General features: G+C 36.1%; 1 protein-coding gene across 1 annotated transcript in view; it reads right to left on the reverse strand.

The window, feature by feature from the left end:
• Positions 1-23,596, reverse strand: part of LOC106091921 (protein Wnt-5) — a 515,558-nt gene that overhangs the window by 124,841 nt on the left and 367,121 nt on the right. Inside the window, exon 4 of the mRNA XM_059370462.1 lies at positions 22,953-23,133. Coding sequence (XP_059226445.1) covers positions 22,953-23,133 — 181 coding nt within the window. The remainder of the gene's footprint in view (positions 1-22,952; positions 23,134-23,596) is intronic.

Below are 23,596 nucleotides of genomic sequence, written 5' to 3' on the forward strand. Positions count from 1 at the left end.
TTTGTTGATTTCAAGGCCGCGTTTGATAGAGTTCCGAGAAACCAATTAATTTATAAATTATATGAAATGGGCCTTTCGACAAAAATAGTGAATTTTATAGAAAAGCTATACACATATACAAAAACTGCAGTATGGAACGGCAAGGAGTTATCTGATCATTTTATAACTAAAACGGGAGTAAAACAAGGTTGCTTACTATCGCCATTGCTATTTTCTATATATTTAAATGATCTCCATGAGTCATTGGGTGGTGGACTTAGCATAGACGAAATTGACATCCGCCTGTTAATGTATGCGGATGACATCGTGATCCTAGCCGATGATCCACTGATATTGCAACGAATGATAGATAACCTATCATTTTACTGCAAAAGATGGGGGATGGAGGTCAACCAGGCAAAATCTGAAATAATGATATTTCGTAATAGCGGAAGATTAGCTGCAAATGAAAAATGGATATTTAACGGTGAACATCTGAGAGTTACTAATGAGTACAAGTATCTTGGGATCACGCTTACACCAAAACTGTCATTTAATAAGCATGCAATGGAAAAAAACGATGCCGCCAAGTCTTGCCTAAATTCAACATGGGCAAATTTTATAGGCAAACCTAAAATTTCGCTCAAAGCCAAGTGGAAAATGTTTTTATCGGTATGCCGATCTATCCAGAGCTACGGTGCACAAATTTGGGGAAATGGATATTTTGACGAAGTTGACAAGCTATATAGATTCTTCATCAAACGTATACTTAAGTTGCCGGAAAATACCCCAAACTATATCATCGCTCTGGAGACTGGGTATGAACCAGGATATATATATACATACTCTTTGCACCTTAAATATTTGGCAAAAGTACTGTTCGATTTGGAAAATCATAGACTTCCACATATCCTTGCGGTGAAAATAATGCAGAACAATACCTCCTGGTATAAAGATTTTAAAGACCGATTGCAATGTTACGGAATAGAACACCAAAATGTCAACACAGATAAAATTTATTGGTACGAAGCCTGCCAACTATTAACATGCGAACTTCAAAACAGCAACTACCTCCACCATAACCAAAAATCACAAGAAAGTGAAAGCCGAATATACAAATTACTTGACCCCACAGTAGGTTCATCTTATTGTAATGACAAATTTAGTCAAATACAAATATCTTATATAATGAGAGCTAGAGCTGGTGCGATGGGGCTAAATGGTGTTAGTTACAGAGAAGAACAAGCTCGAATGTGCTCCATCTGTAACCTAGGAGAAATAGAAACCACGCAACATTTCATAGGGGTATGTCCAATATTTAGTAGAATTAGAAGCAAGAATTTCAAAAAAAGCATTCTATCAGACACAGAAATTATATCTGTTTTAAACGGCGGTGAAGATAATTGTTGGATTAGACTATTTAATTTCTTACGAGAGGCAATGAATTATAGAAGAACTCTTATAAATGAATTTAATTACTAGCTAAAAAATAAAACTCACTTCTCCGGCAGACGGTTTACAAAAACCATGCCGTACATTTTCAAAACACATTTTAAATATTGATACTTACATTTAAAATATATTGTATATATAGTATTATAACGTTTTTGAAAAATTAATAAATAAAAAAAAAAAAAAAAAAAAAAAATAAAATACATTTTAATCAGCAGAATTTCACAGTCGTTACTTTAAACAAATAAGCTATTCACATTAAAAAATTAAATGGATCAACAGCGAGCGTCAAAATAAAGTGCACAAAACCAATACTTTTAGAGTTTTTTCAGGCTAAATTCTTAAACTTACTTTCATCGCTATATAGAATGTTGTTCTAGAATAAGACTTGTTTAATTTCGTTTGAATAGTACTTTTAAAGGCTAAAATAAAATCTAGTGGAAATCGGATAGCAAGTAAAAACATGCTTAGTTAGGCCGGGCCGAATCTTATGACCCTCCATCAAATATCGCATTTGTCAAGTTATTTACTTCTGTTTCCCTTTATAAGCAGAAACTACGAAAGAGTAATGGGAGGTCAAGCAATAAATCCCATGCATTTTATACCCACCAATATAAGATAGGGGATATATTCATTGAGTCATTCCGTTTGCAACATATGGAAATATCAATTTCCGACCCTACAAAGTATTGGGTTGCCCAAAAAGTAATTGCGGACTTTTCATATAGCCGGCGTTGACAAATTTTTTCACAGCTTGTGACTCTGTAATTGCATTCTTTCATCTGTCAGTTATCAGCTGTTACTTTTAGTTTGCTTTAGAAAAAAAGTGTAAAAAAGTATATTTGATTAAAGTTCATTCTAAGTTTTATTAAAAATGCATTTACTTTCTTTTAAAAAATCCGCAATTACTTTTTGGGCAACCCAATATATATATTTCGGATCGTCGTAAAATTCTAAGATTATGTAACGATGTCCGAGTATCTGTCCGTCCGGTTTAGATCACAATTAAATTATATGTTGGAGACCTGTGTCAAATGTCAGCCAATTCGAATAAGAATTGCGCCCTCTAGAGGCTCAAGAAGTAAAATGGAGAGATCGAGAGATCGATGGGAGCTGAATAACACATATGTTGATGGTCTTGAAAAGATCTGTCGTACAAAATTTCAGTCAAATCGGTTAATAATTCTGACCTCTAGAGGCTCAAGAAGTCAAGATCTCAGATCGGTTTATATGGCAGCTATATCAAGTTATGAACCAATTTGAACGTTATTTGACACAGTTGTTGAAAGTAAGAATAAAATACTTCATGAAAAATTTCAGCCAAATCGTATAAGAATTGCGCCCTCTAGAGGCTCAAGAAGTCAAGACCCACGATCGGTTTATATGACAGCTATATCAGGTTATGGACCGATTTGAACCATACTAGGCACAGTTGTTGGATATCATAACAAAACACGTCGTGCAAAATTTCATTTCAATCGGATAAGAATTGCACACTCTAGAGGCTCAAGAAGTCAAGACCCAATATCGGTTTATATGACAGCTATATCAGGTTATGGACTAATTTGAACCATACCAGGCGCAGTTGTTGGATATCATAACAAAACAAGTCGTGCAAAATTTCATTCCAATCGGATAAGAATTGCGCACTCTATAGGCTCAAGAAGTCAAAACCCACGATCGGTTTGAATGGCAGCTATATTAAAACATGGACCGATTTGAACCATACTTGACACAGTTGTTGGATATCATAACAAACCACGTCGTGCAAAATTTCATTCCAATCATATAAGAATTGCGCACTCTAGAGGCTCAAGAAGTCAAGACCCAAAATCGGTTTATATGGCAGCTATATCAAAACATGGACCGATATGGCCCATTTACAATACCGACTGACCTACACCAATAAGAAGTATTTGTGCAAAATTTCAAGCGGCTAGCTTTACTCCTTCGGAAGTTAGCGTGCTTTCGACAGACTGACGGACGTACGGACGGACATGGCTAGATCGACATAAAATGTAGCGACGATCAAGAATATATATACTTTATGGGGTCTCAGACGAATATTTCCAGTAGTTACAAACAGAATGACGAAATTAGTGTACCCCCTATCCTATGGTGGAGGGTATAAAAATCAACTTATGTTTGTAGGTTTGTTTGTTTGTTTGTGTGCTCCTTATGGACTCAGAAACGGCTGAACCGATTTTCTTGAAATTTTCACAGATGGTGTATAATGATCCCCTGGTGAAAATAGGGGACTAAATTTTTTGATATCTGAAGGAGTGGCGGACCCTTCCCCTTACCCTAATTTTCAGAAACGTCAGATCTCGGAGATGGCTGGTGCGATTTAAGCGAAATTTTGTGTGCTCAAACAAAAATTTGCTATCTAAATTTCGGATGGTGTACCTAGGGGGGGCCGCCCCACCCTTAAACCTACCAAACATATATTTAGACCAATCACGACAATATGGGACTCAAATGAAAGGTATTTAGGATAGGAAAACGTATCTGATATCCAATTATCGGACCAAGTGTTGGGGGGACCACCCCAACCCCCAAAACAATCCTAAACCGGGCATATTTCCGACCATGGCAATATGGGACTCAAATGAAAGGTATTTGCGTGTAGAATACGAATCTGATAACCAAATGTGGGACCACGTTACTGGCGGACCACCCCTTTCCCAAAATACCCCGCAAACAGGACTTATTTACTGACCATGGGAATATGGGGCTTAAATAAAAGGTATTTTAGTGTAGAATTCGAATCTGATATCCAAATATGGAACCAAGTGTTTGGAGGGCCGCCTCTCCCCAAAAACATCCCCCAAAGGGGACAAATTTACGACCAAAGCAATATGGGGCTCAAATGAAATATCTTTGGGAGTAAAGCACGAATCTGATATTAATATTCGGGAAAAGTATCTATGGGGCCACCCCACCGCCACAACACCACCCAAATAGTAAGTATTTTCTGACTATTGCAATAGGAGGCTGAAATAAGAGGGTTTTTAAAGTGGAAGACGAATCCGATATATATTTTCAAGGCCAACTCACTGCGTGGCCCCCCATCCCCCAAAACACCACCCAAGTCGGTCATGTTTGCCGACTATGGAACTATGGGACTCCAATTAAAGGTATTTGGGAGTAGAGCACGTATCTGATATCAAAATTCGGGACCAACTGTCTAGGGGACGTCCCACCACCATAACAACCCCCAAATAGGACGTATTTGCTCACCAAGATAATTTGGGTCTTAAAGAGAGGGGAACTAAATATTCATAGTTTTTTGGGCCAATACCCCAAACCGGACATATTTGCTGAGTTTTGCAATAAGGAGTTTAAATGAGATTAGAAAACGAGGTTCAAATAACTAATATATAGATATATGAGAATAGAGCATGTTGCTGATATATTTTCAGGGCTTTGAATTTGGGGGACCACCCCACTCCCCTAAACACCCCTAAATCGGGCATATTTACCGACCATGTCAATGTGGGGCTTAAATGAAAGGTATTGGGGGGTAGAGCAAGAATTGATACCCATTTTCGGGACCAATTTTCTGGGGATCTACCCCTTTCCCAAAATACCCCACAAACAGCAATTTTTTACTTACCATCTCAATATGGGGCTCAAATAAAGGTATTTGGGAGTAGAATACGAATTTGATATCCAAATGTAGGACCATGTTTTTAGCGCATCACCCCTTTCCCAAAACACCCCCAAAGGGAAAAATTTTTTCAACCATGGCAATATGTGGCTCAAATGAAAGGTATTTGAGTGATTAGAAAACGTATTTGATAACCAATTTTGGGACCATGTGTTTGGGGGACGCCTCATCGCGTAAACTCCCCTTAAACCAATGACAATATGGGGTTTAAAAAAAATGGTATTTAAGAGAAGAGCACCATGCTAATATTTTTTCAGGGCTAAGTGTTTGGGGGACCACCTCCACCCCGAAAAGAATGGAGTACACCTTACATCCAAACTGAAACTCGCAGACCAATAAAGATCATATAGGATTCCGATAAAGGCTCTTATATTGTTAAACTTTTAGTCGAGCGATATACTATTGGGTTGACCAAAAAGTAATTGCGGATTTTTTAAAAGAAAGTAAATGCATTTTTAATAAAACTTAGAATGAACATTAATCCAATATACTTTTTTTACACTTTTTTTCTAAAGCAAGCTAAAAGTAACAGCTGATAACTGACAGAAGAAAGAATGCAATTACAGAGTCACAAGCTGCGAAAAAATTTGTCAACGCCGACTATATGAAAAATCCGCAATTACTTTTTGGGCAACCCAATATTTTCGTAGCATGGTTTTTCACTAAAAGCTCTTTAATTGTCGAAAATAAATATTCAAATGAAAATGACCCGGGCCCGGGTCAGCTAGTTTCTTATAAATCCCATTATACGGGCCGGACGAACATAAGAAGTTACCACTTATCAAAAATTTCTTTTATTTTTCGTAGCCTCGCTGATAGCAATTTAATATTTTGAAGACTTTTATACCGTAAGTTATACTCTTCTTCCCTCTGGCTTTTCGTCATGGTATTACATTTGCTACAATAATACCCCCAAAATCAAATTACCCAATGATTGGAAACAGTTGTCATATCGCATTGCAGAAATAAATGTTATTGCACACTAAACGCTGTTATGGAAGTATTAAAAATGCCAGCACAAAAGGTTTCCTGTTTTCCAGACATTTATTCCCTAATGATTTCTGGTAACTATTGCAATTTCTCGTTGCAACACACTAATACGAAAATAATTGGAAGGAATTTGAAAAGAAAAACCCCCCACACTCCTTTCAAAGTATTTTATGGCAAATGAACATTTTTCTACTTCCCTCTTACAACCAGACTGCAACAACTTTACGCCACCATGCCACATGTAATTCCCCCGTTTTGAACATTTTAATGAGTTTACATGGAAAACATTTTATTTGTAATTCACCCTGCACTGCACTGTCCTTTTCATTCTGTCTCTATGATTTTGCCATAAAGTACATTAGCTGACCTTTAAATAGTTTGCAAATATTGTAATACAATTTCATGCTTTTTTAACACTCTCGAGTAAGTTTTCCCTGCAACAGTGACCAAAGTATCAAAACAAGAAAAAAATTATGAAACCCTAACCAATTTCATTGTGAGCAACATCGCCGTGGCATAGAAAGTTAAACAGAACTCCACTCTTAGTCAAAACCCAACCGAAAGCATCGAACCATTCAACCTAACCAAATAAAACCGACAAACCCACGGACCCAGCAACCACCCATCTATCTCTCGTTAACCAACTGTTGTACTCCCCAGTGGCTTTTTAAAAATATCCTTTTCCACAGTGAAACGTGAAACTTTTCTTTGCTCTGCCCAGCGTAAATGTTGTTGTCCTTGTCCTCAAAGTTGTTGTCAACATCCTTACCACTATTGCTGATGTTTCTTCCTGCCAGGCCGTTGTACGATGCACATTGGGTCAGTTGGCAATCGGAACTGATATAAGTTTTAAGTGTTGAATTAGCAGTAATTTTTTCCACTATTTGACTTAAGTCCTTGAACCGCACGGTCTGAGTCTAGGTATAAACCTCCCTTACTAGAAGCTAAAAAAAAAATCGCCCTAAACTCTTAAAAATATTGAGTCAGATATTTTCATCTTTCCAAAGATTTAGATTTGAATTGGAAATTTGAATGCATTTGGATATCTATCTGTCACATATGAGACATGCCTTATGTTGTTTTCATTTGTTCTAGCCTCTTATTTTACGAATTCCACAAGAATCAGCCCATTGTGCAATGTATATATAGAAAATTCTGCGGTCTTCTGCTTGTTGGACAACATTGTGTGCAGAATGCTGGTGTGGAGCAAGAATGTTGGCAAACAAGCCCGAAGATACATTTAATGTTGGAGCAAACGTGACACGATTGTGTCTTAGACCACAGGACTAGATGGAAGAAGCCAAACAGCAGATATCGACAGAAGTGCCAGGCAATAGAAAATCATGGTAAAGCAAAAGGAAACAAAATGTTTAAAATTTTCTTCTTTTCTTTTGTGAAGCTGGGGGAATTTTCCAGAGTTTACCAGAGTTTTTCCATTCAATTTGTGTTATGTATTTATTTTTATGTAACATGTGAAGGGAATAGAGATGAAAATGTTTATGCCATTCCGGCGACGTTCTCGGTGATGCTGACAACCTGTTCTGTAAGATATTTGTGTAACTTTAAGTTTGAACATTTTAAAAAGCTGGCAAGCTAAAGTGAAATTTTAAACTGTCCCTTTTGAAGTGTTGTAGCTGGAGACTAAAGTTGTTAAGCTGATATTGTCCTTGGAGAGAAACGTGTGCTGGTGATAACAATAGACATAAAAAAGATACACAATTTCAAAGGCACCAGTAAAGTAACAGATTGGATGACAAAATTAACTCATGATGTATTAGAAAAACTTACTGAAGATGTATTTCGAGACGAAAGGAGAGAATTGAAATGTTAAGGAAGTATAATAAAATAAAATAAAATAAAATAAAATAAAATAAAACAAAATAAAATAAAATAAAATAAAATAAAATAAAATAAAATAAAATAAAATAAAATAAAATAAAATAAAATAAAATAAAATAAATGAAAATAAAATAAAAGAAAATAAAATAAACTAAAATAAAATAAACTAAAATAAAATAAAATAAAATAAAATAAAATAAAATAAAATAAAATAAAATAAAATAAAATAAACTAAAATAAAATAAAATAAAATAAAATCAAATAAAATAAAATAAAATAAAATAAAATAAAATAAAATAAAAAAAAAATAAAATAAAATAAAATAAAATAAAATAAAATAAAATAAAATTAAAATAAAATAAAATAAAATAAAATAAAATAAAATAAAGTAAAAATAAAAATAAAATAAAATAAAATAAAATAAAATAAAATAAAATAAAATAAAATAAAATAAAATAAAATAAAATAATATAACAAAAAAAAAAAAAAAAAATAAAATAAAATAAAATAAAATAAAATAAAACAAAATAAAATAAAAAATTGTAAAGATCGGACCAAAATTGTGGCTTCTACAACCTTAAGAAGACAAATTGGATGAAAGATATAAATGGGAGCTATATCTAAATCTGAACCAATTTTTATGAAATTTTGCACATACATTGAGACTTAACAAAAATGACATCACACCAAATTTGGTAAAGAGCGATTTTTATGAAATTTTCCAGATATATTAAGAACAGTACCAAAACAGTCCGTGCCAAATTTTGTGCAGATCGGTTGAAAATTGTAGCTACTACGGCCATTTAAGTGCAAATCGGGCGATACATATATATGGGAGCTATATCTAAATCTGAAGCGATTTTTATGAAATTTTGCACACATATGGAGACGTCAAATAAAACACCTCATGCCGAATTTTGTAAGGATCGGACTAAAACTGTGGCTTCAACAGCCATAAAAGTCTATGTCGGATGAAAGATATATATGGGAGCTATATCTAAATCTGAAGCGATTTTTATGAAATTTTGCACACATATGGAGACGTCAAATAAAACACCCATGCCAAATTTTGTAGAGATCGGACTAAAACTGTGGCATCTACAGCCTTAAAAAGCGATATCGGATGAAAGATATATATGGGAGCTATATCTAAATCTGAAGCGATTTTTATGAAATTTTGCACACATATGTAGACCTTAAATAAAATACACAGTGCCAAATTTTGTGAAGATCGGACGAAAATTGTGGCTTCTACAGCCTTAAAAAGCCATATCAGATATGAAATTTTTATGAAATTTTGCACACATATGTAGACCTTAAATAAAATACACAATGACAAATTTTGTGAAGATCGGACGAAAATTGTGGCTTCTACAGCCTTAAAAAGCCATATCGGATAAAAGATATATATGGGAGCTATATCTAAATCTGAACCGATTTTTTTCAAATAGCAATAGCGCTTGTCCTTAGGTCAAAAAAGTGACGTGTGCAAAATTTCGTGACAATCGGTCAACAAATACGACCTGCACATTGATTACAAGAATACATGGACTCACAGACGGACGGACAGACAGACGGGCATGGCTAAATCGAATCAGAAAGTGATTCTGAGTCGATCGGTATACCTATCAATGGGTCTAGCTCTTCTCCTTCTTAGCGTTGCAAACAAATGCACAAATCTATAATACCCTGTACCACAGTGGTGGTGCAGGGTATAAAAAGAAAATGCTTGCCAAGTTCCCCCGGGCCGATTCTTGGGAACCCACAGCCATGGATTCTGATAAAAATTAAATTTAATTGAAGGGCATAGTTTTATTCTACATACCAAATTTCTGTCAATCCAGCAAAAATTAAAGCTTCTAGGAACCCAAAATGGATAATCAAGAGAGACCGGTTTATATGGGAGCTATATCAAGCTATAGACCGACTTGGACCGTATTTGGCACAGTTATTGGAAGTCATAACAGATCACGAACTGCAAAATTGCAGCTAAATCAGACGAAAACTGCGGCTTGTAAGGACTCAAGAAGTCAAATCGGGGGATAGGTTTATATGAGAGCTATATCAAAAAATTGATCCATATGGCCTATTTCCAAATCCCAACTGACCTACACTAATAGGAATTATTTGTGCAAAATTTCAAGCGCCTAGCTCTACTTCTTCAAAACTGAGCATGCTTTCGACAGACAGAAGAACAGAGGACGGTAATGGCTAGATCGAATTGAAATGTCATGGGGATCAAGAATAAATAAATATGCTAAACTAGCCGGGTCTGTTTCGCAGTGCCTTCTTTAACTCCCTAATATATGTTTAGGGTGGGGACACTCCGCCCTGAATGCGGATATTGAATTCGTGCCATTGTAGACATGACGCTGAACGCGTTCGAATCCTGGCGAGAACATCGGACAAAACTGTGGTTGGCGACATTTGCAAGGTACAATGCCATGCATGGTCATTTACAAAATTTTCCGCAAAGAGATGTCTGAGGGACGCCGTTTGAACTCGGCTATATCATTGAGTAGAAACTTGAATCGGAAAGCACTCATTGAGGTGTGAGAATTTGCCCCTTCTCGGTTCCAGGTGGTAATGTTCTTCCTTGGGGTATTGTTCTCTTCAGGGGAGGGATGGCACCTCAGACATTTCGACTCAAATATGGATATCAAATTCTTGCTGCACTACAAAATCCCTTTAGTTTGACCATATTTACCATGACCGGTAAATATGAACCGTTTGGAGGGTGTTTTGGGGCTGGGGCGCAAACCTAAAATTTTCACTGAAAATAGATATCAAATTCGTTCTTTATTCCCAACGGAAATTAATTTGAGTTTAGGGGGTCCTTTAGGGCGTACACCCAAAACACTTGACCCCAAATTGGATATCAAATTCATTTTCTACTCTTAAATACCTTTCATTTGAGTCCCATATTGTTATAAAGGGTCAAATAATACATTTTATGTATTTCTAGGAGGAAAAGCGCCACCTGGACTTGAACGCAAATTTTAATGTCATATTCGTAATCTACTTCCAAATACCTTTCATTTGAGTCCGATATAGCCATGGTCGGCTGATATGCTCATTTCGGGTATTTGGGGGTGGGCGACCTCCCATTACTTGAGCCTAATGTTTTAAGCCATATTGAGTGCCATATTGAAACGAACTTCGAATATATCTGTTTAGAGGAGTTTTGGGGGGCCCACTGGGTACTTGGACCCAAATTTTAATACCATATTCGTGTTATGATCTCCAATACCCTTCATTTGATACCCTTGTTGTTCCCATCGGACCACTTTCGGATATTGGTGGCGTTTTTGGGGAAAGGGGGAGGGTCGGCCTGCACACGATATCCAAAAATTATATAGCCTATGTTTCCTCTCACACAAATGTACACAATCTATGAAAATTGTAAGAAAATCGTTTCAGCCAAGTAAATATCATATAATCATAATGGGTCTAATGGGGTTTTTGAGGGGTGCCGTGACCCCTATACTTCGATCTGATTTCGTATGCCAGCTTCGAAGTCTACTCCCGCATACCTTTCATTTGAGCCCCATATTGAAATGAATGTTTGGGGCGACCCGATGGATACTTAGACTCAAATTTTAATACCATATTCGTATTCTACTCTCCAATATCTTTCATTTGATACCTACATTGTCTCGATCGGTCCATTTTTGATTTTGGGTTGTGTTTTGGGCATAAGGGGGAGGGCCCGTCCCTCTTCCCATATCGAAAAATTATATAACCTATGTTTCCTTCCAGACCAACCTACACAACATGCGAAAATTTCGAGAAAATCGGTTCTGCCGTTTCTAAAGTCTATTCGGAACAAACAAACCGAGTCCCACATATCCGTAATTGACTAATGTGCCCATTATGGGCGTGTTTGAGGGGGTGAAGTGACCCTCTATACTTCTACATGAATTTGTATGCCTTATTCGTTATCTACTCCCACGTACTTTTCATTTGATACCCATATTTTCTTTATCGGTCCACTTTTGATTTTGGACGGTGTTTTTGGGGTAACAATGGAGGGTCCGCCCCCCTCCGTTATCAACAATTTATAAAGCTTATTATTGACCATATTCGTCATGTACTCCCGAATACCTTTCATTTGAGTCCCATATTGTCATGATAGTCAACTAAACCTATTTTAGGGGGGTTTTGGGGCTGGGGCGGCCCCCCATGTACTTGGACCTAACTTTTATTACGTAATTCGTATTCATCTTTGAATACCTTTCATTTGAATCCAATATTGTCCCGATCGGTCCACTTTTATTTTTGGGTAGTACTTTTGGGGTAAGGGGGAGGGTCCGCCCCCCCTCTCGATATCAAAAAATTATATAACCTACGTTTCCTTCCACACCAACCTACACAATCTGTGAAAATGGAATGTTGATGGGCAAATTTACATTAGCGATGAGTTCTTAGACTAGTATTTCGATGTGTTACAAACGGAATGACGAAATTAGTTTACAGCCTATCCTAAGTGGTGGGTATAACAAGTATGGTTCCAGAGTCCCTAAAAAACTCATTTGTTTCCCGCTTCTTTTGAAATATGGTATGAAATATCTATGTATGCCCCTTCTCCTGACAAAGCCACGATATACGAATTGTACATTTTATTAATTTTACATTGTATTTACACTATTTTTCCGCTTTGATAGTAAACTTAACAAAAGACTCATTCAAGTTTGTTTAATGAATTATTTTAAGCAAAAAGTTGATAAACAATAAACACAGGTTATATACAAATATGTTAAATTTTAATATAAAATATATCGTAGTACTTTTTCCCCCCCAAATTTCATTCATTTGTTTTCCATTTAAATTTAAAACCCACTATTTTACATCTTCCACTGCCGCCATAAACGGTATGCAGCCACAAGGAAAAAATGTTCAAAGCAAAACGTAAAACCCTCAATTTCATGGTTAATATGCTCGACCGCAGCAATACGAAACTGAAAGCGCAAAAAAACGATGGTGTTATTCACTATGCATCAGTGAAAGAAAACTTAAAAAATAACCAAATGGCAAAAAATTAAATTAAATTGAATTTAATTTATAACATTTGTTTTATAAAAATAGTAACATTTTTTTTCCACGTAACATACATGCATATGTGTCTGTGTGTGACAGGATACAAAGGTAGAAAAGTTTACACTCAATGGTTATGATTGTAGATTTTGTGTGCCATTTTTTGGTTTTAATCCAAAACTCAGCGCCAACCATCGAACCGAAAATCATCATACACCCAAACAGACATCAGTGAAAACAAGCCATTTCACTAAAGCCGATGTTCGTTTGACAGTGTGTTGCCCTGGTGAGTTGTTACCATGAAAATATATAAATATTTATACAACCACACACACACACACACACACATTCACATCCATGTGCATTTGTGTTTGGATTACTGATTTTGATTTTAAATTTCCATGCACTTGCCTAAAGGTAGGAAGGTGGTCTGTTAAATATGTCATAAGGTTTGTAATAGACAGCAACAAAATAAAACGGGCCCGCTCCGCTGCGAAGGGAAGGGGTAGACCCCCAATAACTTTTATTCGAGCCCCACATTGATGTGGTTGGTAAATATGCCCGATTTAGGGGTGTTTTGGGAAGTGGGGTGGTCTCCCAAACACTTGGCCCTAAAAATATATCAGCATCGTGCTCTACTTTCAAATATCATTTATTTGAACCCCATATTGCCATTGGCTTCGAATTTGGATATCAAATTCGTTTTCTAATCCCAAATACCTTTCATTTAAACCTCTTATTGCAAAAGTCAGGTATGGGCCCTAAAAACTATCAACATCGAGATCCACTGCCTTTAAGACCCAAAATTGCCATGGTGAGCATGACAACGCCTATTTGGGCGTTGTTTATGGGTGTGGGACGTCCCCTAGGTAGTTGGTCCCGAATGTTGATATCAGATTCGTTGGCTTCTCCCAAATACCTTTCATTTAAGCCCCACATTTCCAAAGTCGGCAAACATGACCGGTTTCGTGGGGGGGGGGGGGGGTGTTTTGGATGATGGGGCGGCCGTTCAGTGACTTGACCCTGACAATATAAATCCGATTCGTTTTCTACTCTAAAATACTTCTTATTACAGCCCCATATTGGAATGGTAAGCAGATACGTCATATATGGGTGGTGTTATGGGGTTGGGGTGGCCCCATACACACTTTTCCCGAACATTGATATCAGATTCATGCTTTACTCCCAAAGACCTTTCATTTGAGCCCTATATTGCTATTGTAGTAAATTTGTCCTCTCTGCAGGTTGTTTTCTGGAAGGGGCTTGGTCCCACATTTGGATATCAGATTCGTATTCTACACTAAAATACCTTTTATTTGGGACCCATATTGCCTTGATCAGAAAATAAATCCTGTTTGGGGGGTGTTTAGCGGAAGGGGTGCACCCCCAGAAACTTAGTCCCACATTTGGATACCAAATTCGTATTCTACTCGCAAATACCTCTCATTTGAGTCCCCTATTGCAGAGTTGGGAAGGTCCCCTAAACACTTGCTCCGACAATTGGATAGCGGATGAGTTTTCTACTCTTAACTACCTTTCATTTAAGCCCCATATTGTCTTGAATGGTCTATATATATATTTGGTAGGTTTTGGGGGTGGGGCAGGCCCCCTAGGTACCCCATCCGAAACTGGGTTACCAAATTTTAATTTTTAGGTAAATTTAAGAGAGCACACAAAATTTCGCTTAAATCGCACCACCCATCTCCGAGATCTGGCGTTTCTGAAAATTAGGGTTAGGGGGAGGGTCCGCCCCCCCTTCAGATAATAAAAAATGTAGTACCCTATTTTCAAAACGGGATCTGTGAAAAATTCAAGAAAATCGTTTCAGCCGGTTCTGAGTCTATAAGGAACACACAAACAAACACAAATTGATTTTTATATATAAGAAGATTGGGGAGCCCATGGGAAATGTAAGACGCCATGTCTTGGTGCATGTCTATGGTGTATACACAGTGCTAAGTTCGTCCAGGCCGAATCTTATATACCCTCTGCCATGGATCGCATTTGTCGAGTTCTATGTTCGGCATCTGTTTTTAGGCAAACAAAGAATATTGAATGAGAACTGTTATGCTATTGCAGCTATTCCAGTTATAGTCCGATTCGGACCATAAATGAATGCTGAACATTGTAGAAGTCATTGTGTAATATTTCAGTTCATTCGGATAAGAATAGCGCCTTGCAGGGGCTCAAGAAGCAAAATCAAGCAATAGGTTTATATGGGAGCTGTATCAACCTATTGATCGATTCAGACCATATAAGACACGTATATTGAAAGACATGAAAGAAGCCGTTGTACAAAATTTCTGCGAAATCCGATGAGAATTACGCCCTCTAGAGGCTCAAGAAGTGAAGATCCCAGATCGATTTATATGGCAGCTATATAAGGTTATGTACCGATTTACGCCATACTTAGCACAGTTATTAGAAGTCATAACAAAACACCTCATGCAAAATTTCAGCCAAATCGGATGAGAGTTTCGAGCTCTATAGGCTCAAGAAGTCAAGATCCAAGATCGGTTCATATGACAGCTATACCGGAATATGAACCATTTTGATTCATACTTAACAGTTGTTGGAAGTGATACCAAAACACCACTTGCAAAATTCCAGTCAAATCGGACGAGAATTGCGCCCTCTAGAGGGTGAAGAAGTCAAGACCCAAGATCGGTTTATAGGGCAGCTATATCAAAACATGGAGCGATTTGAGCCATACATGGCGCAGTTGTTGGAAGTGATACAAAAACACCACGTGCAAAATTTCAGTCAAATCGGTTAAGAATTGTATGGCAGCTATATCAAAACATGGACCGATTTGGCCCATTTATAGTCCCAACCGACTTACACTAATAAAAATTATTTGTGCAAAATTTCAAACGGCTAGCTTTACTCCTTCGAAAGTTAGCGTGCTTTCGACAGACAGACAGACGGACGGACATGGCTAGATCGACTTAAAATGACATGACCATCAAGAATATATATTCTTTGTGGGGTCTCAGACGAATGACGAAATTAGTATACTCCCATCTTATGGTCGAGGGTATAAAAACTCTTTATCGATGTAGTTCGCTGGGGATTACAAATAGACAACCTCGGTCAATGTTAACTCCTTTATAAACAGATCTCCCGCTTATACTTCTTGGCCTCCATAGGGCGTAATTTTTATACGAAGTAGATGAAAATTTGTATAATGACTTCCACAATGAAATCGGATCGGTTTATAACCTGATATAACTCCTATACAAACCTTTCTTCCTATTTTACTACTTATATGATATTTTCTTGGGCCCTACAGGCCGTAATTCTTGTCCGAGGTAGCTAAAAATTTGTATAATGACTTCCCCAATGAAATCGGATTGATTTATAACCTGATATAGCCCAAATACAAACTGTTCTTCCGATTTTACTACTAGTGCCTCTTAAACTCCGTTTACACTGCTCATTAAATCTGGATTTAAGGATGTAGTCAGCTGATTTTATAAAGGAAAAACAGGTGATCGAGCCATTAAATCCGGAATTAAAGAGCAGTGTAAACGGCGTTTTATCGGATTTGTATTTGTATTTTGTATTTTGCATTTTGACTTGAGACTGACAGAATTACTGCTGTTATGGCAGAGAAATCAACTACGAGCTGTTAACGGACAAAAATTGCAAGTTTCGCCTAAGAACATTCCACTAAGGTTTAGGGGCAAATTTCTCACATATCAATGAGGGCAGTCCGATTCAAGTTTAAGCTCAATGATAAGGAGCCTCCTTTTTATAGCCAAGTCCGAACAGCGTGCCGCAGTGCGACACCTCTTTGAACAAAAGTTTTCCATGACATAGTACCTCACAAATGTTGCCAGCATTAGGAGGGGAAAGCCACCGCTGAAAATATTTTCTGATGGTCTCGCCAGGATTCGAACCCAGGCGTTCAGCGTCACAGGCGGACATGCTACGGTGGCCTCCCGACAGTAATAACAGACAGGCTTGCCATTATCAGCCGACTTTTTCTATGAGGATACTGGACCGGAATAGGACCTCTGCAGAGCATTTTGAGATATTCATTTTAGATTCCTCCTAACAGATGTCGCTTTCGAATCATTCCTTGATAGCGTTAAAATTAATCTACCTAATTCATTATTTAATTCATGGATTTTATGTCCAAAAATTAAAGCTCCCTCGTATTACCAACTGGCCTAACTTAACTCACTTTTCCCCTTATATGATATTTTCCGGAAAAAAGATCATTCATTGTGAGGAATTGATATTATTTCAGATTTCCCTTTGAATTTGCATCAACGTAATGTATGCAAAAAAAACTCACTCCCACACACGTAAAAAAATTATAAATAAATAAATGCATATTTTTATTATGTTACACCGGAATGGAGAAAAATTCCATAAAAATAACATTGGAACATATATTCCTATAAAAACATATGTAAATGGGTATGGGGAACCAGCAGTGCCAGTAACAAAGTAAAAATGACGAATTTGCTGGAAAAGCGCAACATTTTTCATTCTGCTGGAAATGGAGGAATGAAAGGGTACTTAAATGGCAAACAATTTAAAGGAGTAGACATTTTTAGTAGAGATTCATAGATAAAAAGGAGGCCACCGTAGCACAGACATTATGACGCTGAACGCCTGGGTTCAAATCCTGCCGGAAACATTAGAAAAATTTTAAGCGGTGGATATCCCCTCCTAATGCTGGCGACATTTGTGAGGTACTTTGCCATGTAAAAATTTCTCCCTAAAGAAATGTCGCTCTGCGGCATGCCGTTCGGACTCGGCTTTAAAAAGGAAGTCCCTTATCTTTGAGCTTAAAATTGAAACGGACAGCACTAATTTTTATTAAGAACTTCTGAAACTGATTTTCTAAAATTCAGTTACAAAAATATACCCCTTCTTTGGCTTTTTAAAAAATATTTCATTGATGCAACATGTGGTACATACTCATAGACTGGTTATCACATTTTAACGCAATTATATAAATTACTTTCTGTAGAATGTGGCGAAGCGGTAATGTGGTAATGTAATTGCTTGTATTTTCATTGAATAATCACAACGCACCTATGAGGTATTTCAAAACACAAGTAAGCCATTGAAATAAAATTAAATGAAATACAATAAAATAAAATAAAATAAAATAAAATAAAATAAAATAAAATAAAATAAAATAAAATAAAATAAAATAAAATAAAATAAAATAAAATAAAATAAAATAAAATAAAATAAAATAAAATAAAATAAAATAAAATAAAATAAAATAAAATAAAATAAAATAAAATAAAATAAAATAAAATAAAATAAAATAAAATAAAATAAAATAAAATAAAATAAAATAAAATAAAATAAAATAAAATAAAATAAATTAAATTAAAATAAAATAAAATAAAATAAAATAAAATAAAATAAAATAAAATAAAATAAAATAAAATAAAATAAAATAAAATAAAATAAAATAAAATAAAATAAAATAAAATAAAATAAAATAAAATAAAATAAAATAAAATAAAATAAAATAAAATAAAATAAAATAAAATAAAATAAAATAAAATAAAATAAAATAAAATAAAATAAAATAAAATAAAATAAAATAAAATAAAATAAATTAAAATAAATAAATTAAAATAAAATAAAATAAAATAAAATAAAATAAAATAAAATAAAATAAAATAAAATAAAATAAAATAAAATAAAATAAAATAAAATAAAATAAAATAAATAAAATAAAATAATAAAAATAAAATAAAATAATATAAAATGAAATAAAATAAAATAAATTAAAATAAAATAAAATAATATAATATAAAGTAAAGTAATAAAATAAAAAAATATAATAAAATAAAATAAAGAAAAAATAAAATAAGTAAAAAATAAAATAAAATAAAATAAAATAATAAAAATAATAATAAAATAAAAACAAGTTAATATAAAACAAAACATAATAAAAATAACAAAAAATAAAACAAGTAAAAACTTGCTAGATCGGCTGAAATTTGGATATATTTATTATCCACCATGGACATACATATACAAGTAATCTTGTGATTAAGCCCTAATTCGCATGATCGATTTGTATCGATGTGCAACTCAATGTTAAAAATTTCTGCAAAATCGGAGAATAAATGCGTCTTGCAACTCACTGTTTCAAATTTCAACACAAACGGAGAATAGATGCGTCTTTTATGGTCATTAGGCCCTAAAACTGAAGATAAGCCCCTATGGCAGCTGTATCTAATTATAGCCCGGTCTGGATCATTTTCGGGACAGATGTTGGGAGTCTTAATTAAACTCACTGCTCCAAATTTCAGCGAAGTCGGATAATAAATGCACCTGTTATAGGCCTAAGACCCAAAATCGGCAGATCGGTCTATATGGCAGCTATATTCAAATATGTTCCAATCTGGACCATTTTTGGTCCGAATATCGAAGAGCCTAATAAAACTCATTGTTCTGAGTTTCATCAAAATCGGATAATAAATGCGCCTGTTACAGGCTTAAAATCTTAAATCGGCCTAACGGTCTATATGGCAGCTATATGTAAATACGGGCCGATATACACCATATTCGGGTCGGATGTCGAGGCCCTTAGTGCAAATCACTGTTTCACATTTCAGAAAAATCGAAGAATATATGCGCCTTTTATGGTCGTTGTTGGACCAGGGATTGGGGGTAGGTACATTTTTTCCGCTCCGCTCCGGCAAAATTTTTTCCACTCCCACTTCTTTACATTTAAATTGACCATTTTTTCAAAAATTTTCATATAAAGGGTGATTTTTTTGAGGTTAGGATTTTCATGCATTAGTATTTGACAGATCACGTGGGATTTCAGACATGGTGTCAAAGAGAAAGATGCTCAGTATGCTTTGACATTTCATCATGAATAGACTTACTAACGAGCAACGCTTGCAAATCATTGAATTTTATTACCAAAATCAGTGTTCGGTTCGAAATGTGTTCATTCACCGTTCAGCGATGAGGCTCATTTCTGGTTGAATGGCTACGTAAATAAGCAAAATTGCCGCATTTGGAGTGAAGAGCAACCAGAAGCCGTTCAAGAACTGCCCATGCATCCCGAAAAATGCACTGTTTGGTGTGGTTTGTACGCTGGTGGAATCATTGGACCGTATTTTTTCAAAGATGCTGTTGGACGCAACGTTACGGTGAATGAACACATTTCGAACCGAACACTGATTTTGGTAATAAAATTCAATGATTTGCAAGCGTTGCTCGTTAGTAAGTCTATTCATGATGAAATGTCAAAGCATACTGAGCATCTTTCTCTTTGACACCATGTCTGAAATCCCACGTGATCTGTCAAATACTAATGCATGAAAATCCTAACCTCAAAAAAATCACCCTGTACATATCATCATAGAGCAAATCATAAACTAATTTTGTCATTACATTTACAACATCATGCAATTTTCAACTCTGATATTCTTGATCGCCGTCTATATCGGACTATATCTTTGTAAAACGTCCATATAAGTCGATCTACCGCATTGATTTCTTGAGCATCTGGAGAGCGCAATTGTCGTCCGATCTGGCTGAAATTTCGCAAGCCGGATTCTTATATAACCTCCAACATTCAAGTCAATTATAGTCTCAATTAGACCAAATAATCATACAAGTCGATCTCCCGATTATACTCTTTAAACTCTTGAGTTCCTATAGATCAAGTATGGTCTAAGCCGGCGTATAACCTGATAAAAATCCCATATAATCCGATCTACCGACTTTACTATCCTAAGCCTTCCTAAGCCAATTTGGTTGAAATATTTCTCCTAATGATTTCTCCTATAACCTCTAAATGTGGATATCGAATTCGTGGATATCCCTCAATGTGGATATCGAATTCGTGCCACTGTAGCCATTGTCCGCCTATGACGCTAAACACTTGCGTTTGAATCCTGGCGAGAACATGGGAAAAATTTTAAGGTTTGGTTATCCCCTTTTACTGTTGACGGCATTTGCGAGGTACCATGCCATGCATAGTTATGTACAAAACTCTCCCTAAAGGGGTGCCGCACTGCGGCTCGCCGTTTGAAATCTTATATATAAAAATCAATTTGTATTTGTTTGTCAGTTTGTTTGTTTGTTTGATTGTTTGCTTGCATGTTTGTGTGTTCCTTATAGACTCAGAAACGGCTGAACCGATTTTCTCGAAATTTTCATGCATAATGATATCTGAAGGGGATACGGACCCTCCCCCTTACCCTAATTTTCAGAAATGCCAGATCTTAGAGATGGGTGGTGCGACTTAAGCGAAATTGTGTGCTCTCTTATAGTAACCTACAAACAAAAATTTGGTATCCAAATTTCGGATGGGGTACCTAGGGTGGACGCCCCACCCCAAAACTTACCAAATATATATATACACCAATCACGACAATATGGGACTCAAATGAAAAGTATTTAAGAGTAGAAAACGTATCTGCTCTCCAATTGTCCGACTAAGTGTTTGGGGGACCACCCCAACCCCCATAACACCCCTAAATTGGACATATTTACCGACCATGGCAATATGGGACTCAAATGAAAGGTATTTAAGATTAGAAAGCGTATCTGACATCTAATTGTCGGACCAAGTGTTTGGGGGACCACTCCAATCCCCATAACACTCCTAAATCGGACATATTTACCGACCATGGCAATATGGGACTCAAATGGAAGGTATTTGTGAATAAAATACGAATCTGATATCCAAATTTGGGACAATGTTTCTGGGGGTCCACACCTTCCCCAAAACAACCCCCAAACAGGACTTATTTACTGACAGCCATGTCCGTCCTTCCATTTGTCGAAATCAACATAGCGATCGAACGCGTAAAGCTAGCAGCTTGAAATTTTTCACAGATACTTTTCATTGATGTAGGTCGTTGGAGACTGCAAATAGGCCATATCGGTTCAGATTTGGATATAGCTCCCATATAAACCGAACTGCCGATTTGACTTCTTGAGCTCCTGGAAGCCGCAATTTCTATCTGAATTGGCTGAAATTTTGCACGTAGTGTTGTGTTGTGACTTCCAACAATTGCGCTTAGTACGGTCCAAATCAGTCAAGACCCTGATATAGCTCCCATATAACCGATCTCCAGATTTGACTTCTAAAGTCCCTGGTAGCCTCAATGTTAATCCGATTTGGCTGAAATTTTGCACACAATATTCTGTAATGACTTCCAACAATTGTGCTAAGTACGGTCCAAATCAGTCAAGACCCTGATATAGCTCCCATATAACCGATCTCCGGAGTTGACATCTTAAGCCCATGAAGCCACAATTTTTGTCCTATTTGGCTGAAATTTTGCACGTAGTGTGCTGTTATGACTTCCAACAACTGTGCGTAGTACGGTTCGAATCGGTGTATAACCTGATATAGCTACCATATAAACCGATCTCCCGTTTTGACTTCCTGAGCCCCTGGAGTCCGCAATTTTCATCCGGTTTGACTGAAATTTTGTACATGGTGTTCTGTTGTGAATCCCAACCAAAAGTGTCACGTGCGGTTCAAATCGGTTAAGCGCATGATATAGCTCCCATATAAACCGATCTCCCGATTTGACTTCTTGAGGCCTTACATGCCGCGATTTGGCTGAAATTTTACATTTAGTGTTCTGCTATGACTCTCAACAACTGCGCAAGGTACGGTCCAATTTGGTCTATAACTAGATATAGCTCCCATACTTTAGCAGAATTCATGGCGGTGGATTCCCAAGATTCGGGTTGTAAGAAAATCACGGTTATCCTGTCTACATGTAGAATGCATTTTTCTCAAGGACATTATTTTTAGTTTCAAAATCTTGTTATGTGGAATGACTCAAATATGCCCTTTTACGTTTTTCCAATTAAAATAATTGAATGAAGAAATCAATCAAAGTTGGTTTCAATTTTATACAAACAAAAACAAAGCCTCATATGCAAATGTATGTGATTCCGCCACCACAATTGACGCATAAAAATGTAAATTTTTTATAAAATAAAATATCATTGTTCTACTTACTTGTAGGCATATTCAAGATTATCACCGCAACCACCCCAGGTCCAATCGTCATTCAGTTGTTTGGGCCGCGAACCGCTCGAACAGCCACAGGAAGCCAATTGGCCATCGCGGCAGGCTCGAGCTATGAAACTGGTGACAGTTGCAGCAGCCAAGGCATGAATGAAGGCCATTTCCGGTGAACCTAAAACGAGGTAAACGTAAGAGGAAAGTTAAAATTAATTAAAGCTTCATTATGAAACTATTACAGCAAAAACAAAAAAATAGTTAAAAAGTAATTCATCTCTAACAAATGATCCACAATTATCAACTTGCCAAGTTGCATAAAGGCAAAATGGAAACTTTGCTTGGCAAACAACAGAAGCGAAGCCTTTGTTTGAAGAGTTTTGTTTTTTCAGTTGTTGCCATAAAATAAAAAGCCTTTAATAAAGTCACCTGATGGTTAAACTAATGAAGTCGTTGTTTTCTTATGGCTGGCCAAAAGGCTAGCTAGCCAGCTAGCACCCCTGTTATGGGCAAGGTGAAAAGTTTGTCCACCAATTTTCCACTTTACCTTGCTTTCTTGGATTTTATACATTATCAAGGATAAAGTTTCATGGCTCTTATTTCTAAGGAAGTGAAAAAGAAAATAAATGGAAATTGATTTT

The sequence above is a fragment of the Stomoxys calcitrans genome, chromosome 5 (genome assembly GCF_963082655.1).
Source record: "Stomoxys calcitrans chromosome 5, idStoCalc2.1, whole genome shotgun sequence".
Lineage (NCBI taxonomy): Eukaryota > Metazoa > Arthropoda > Insecta > Diptera > Muscidae > Stomoxys > Stomoxys calcitrans.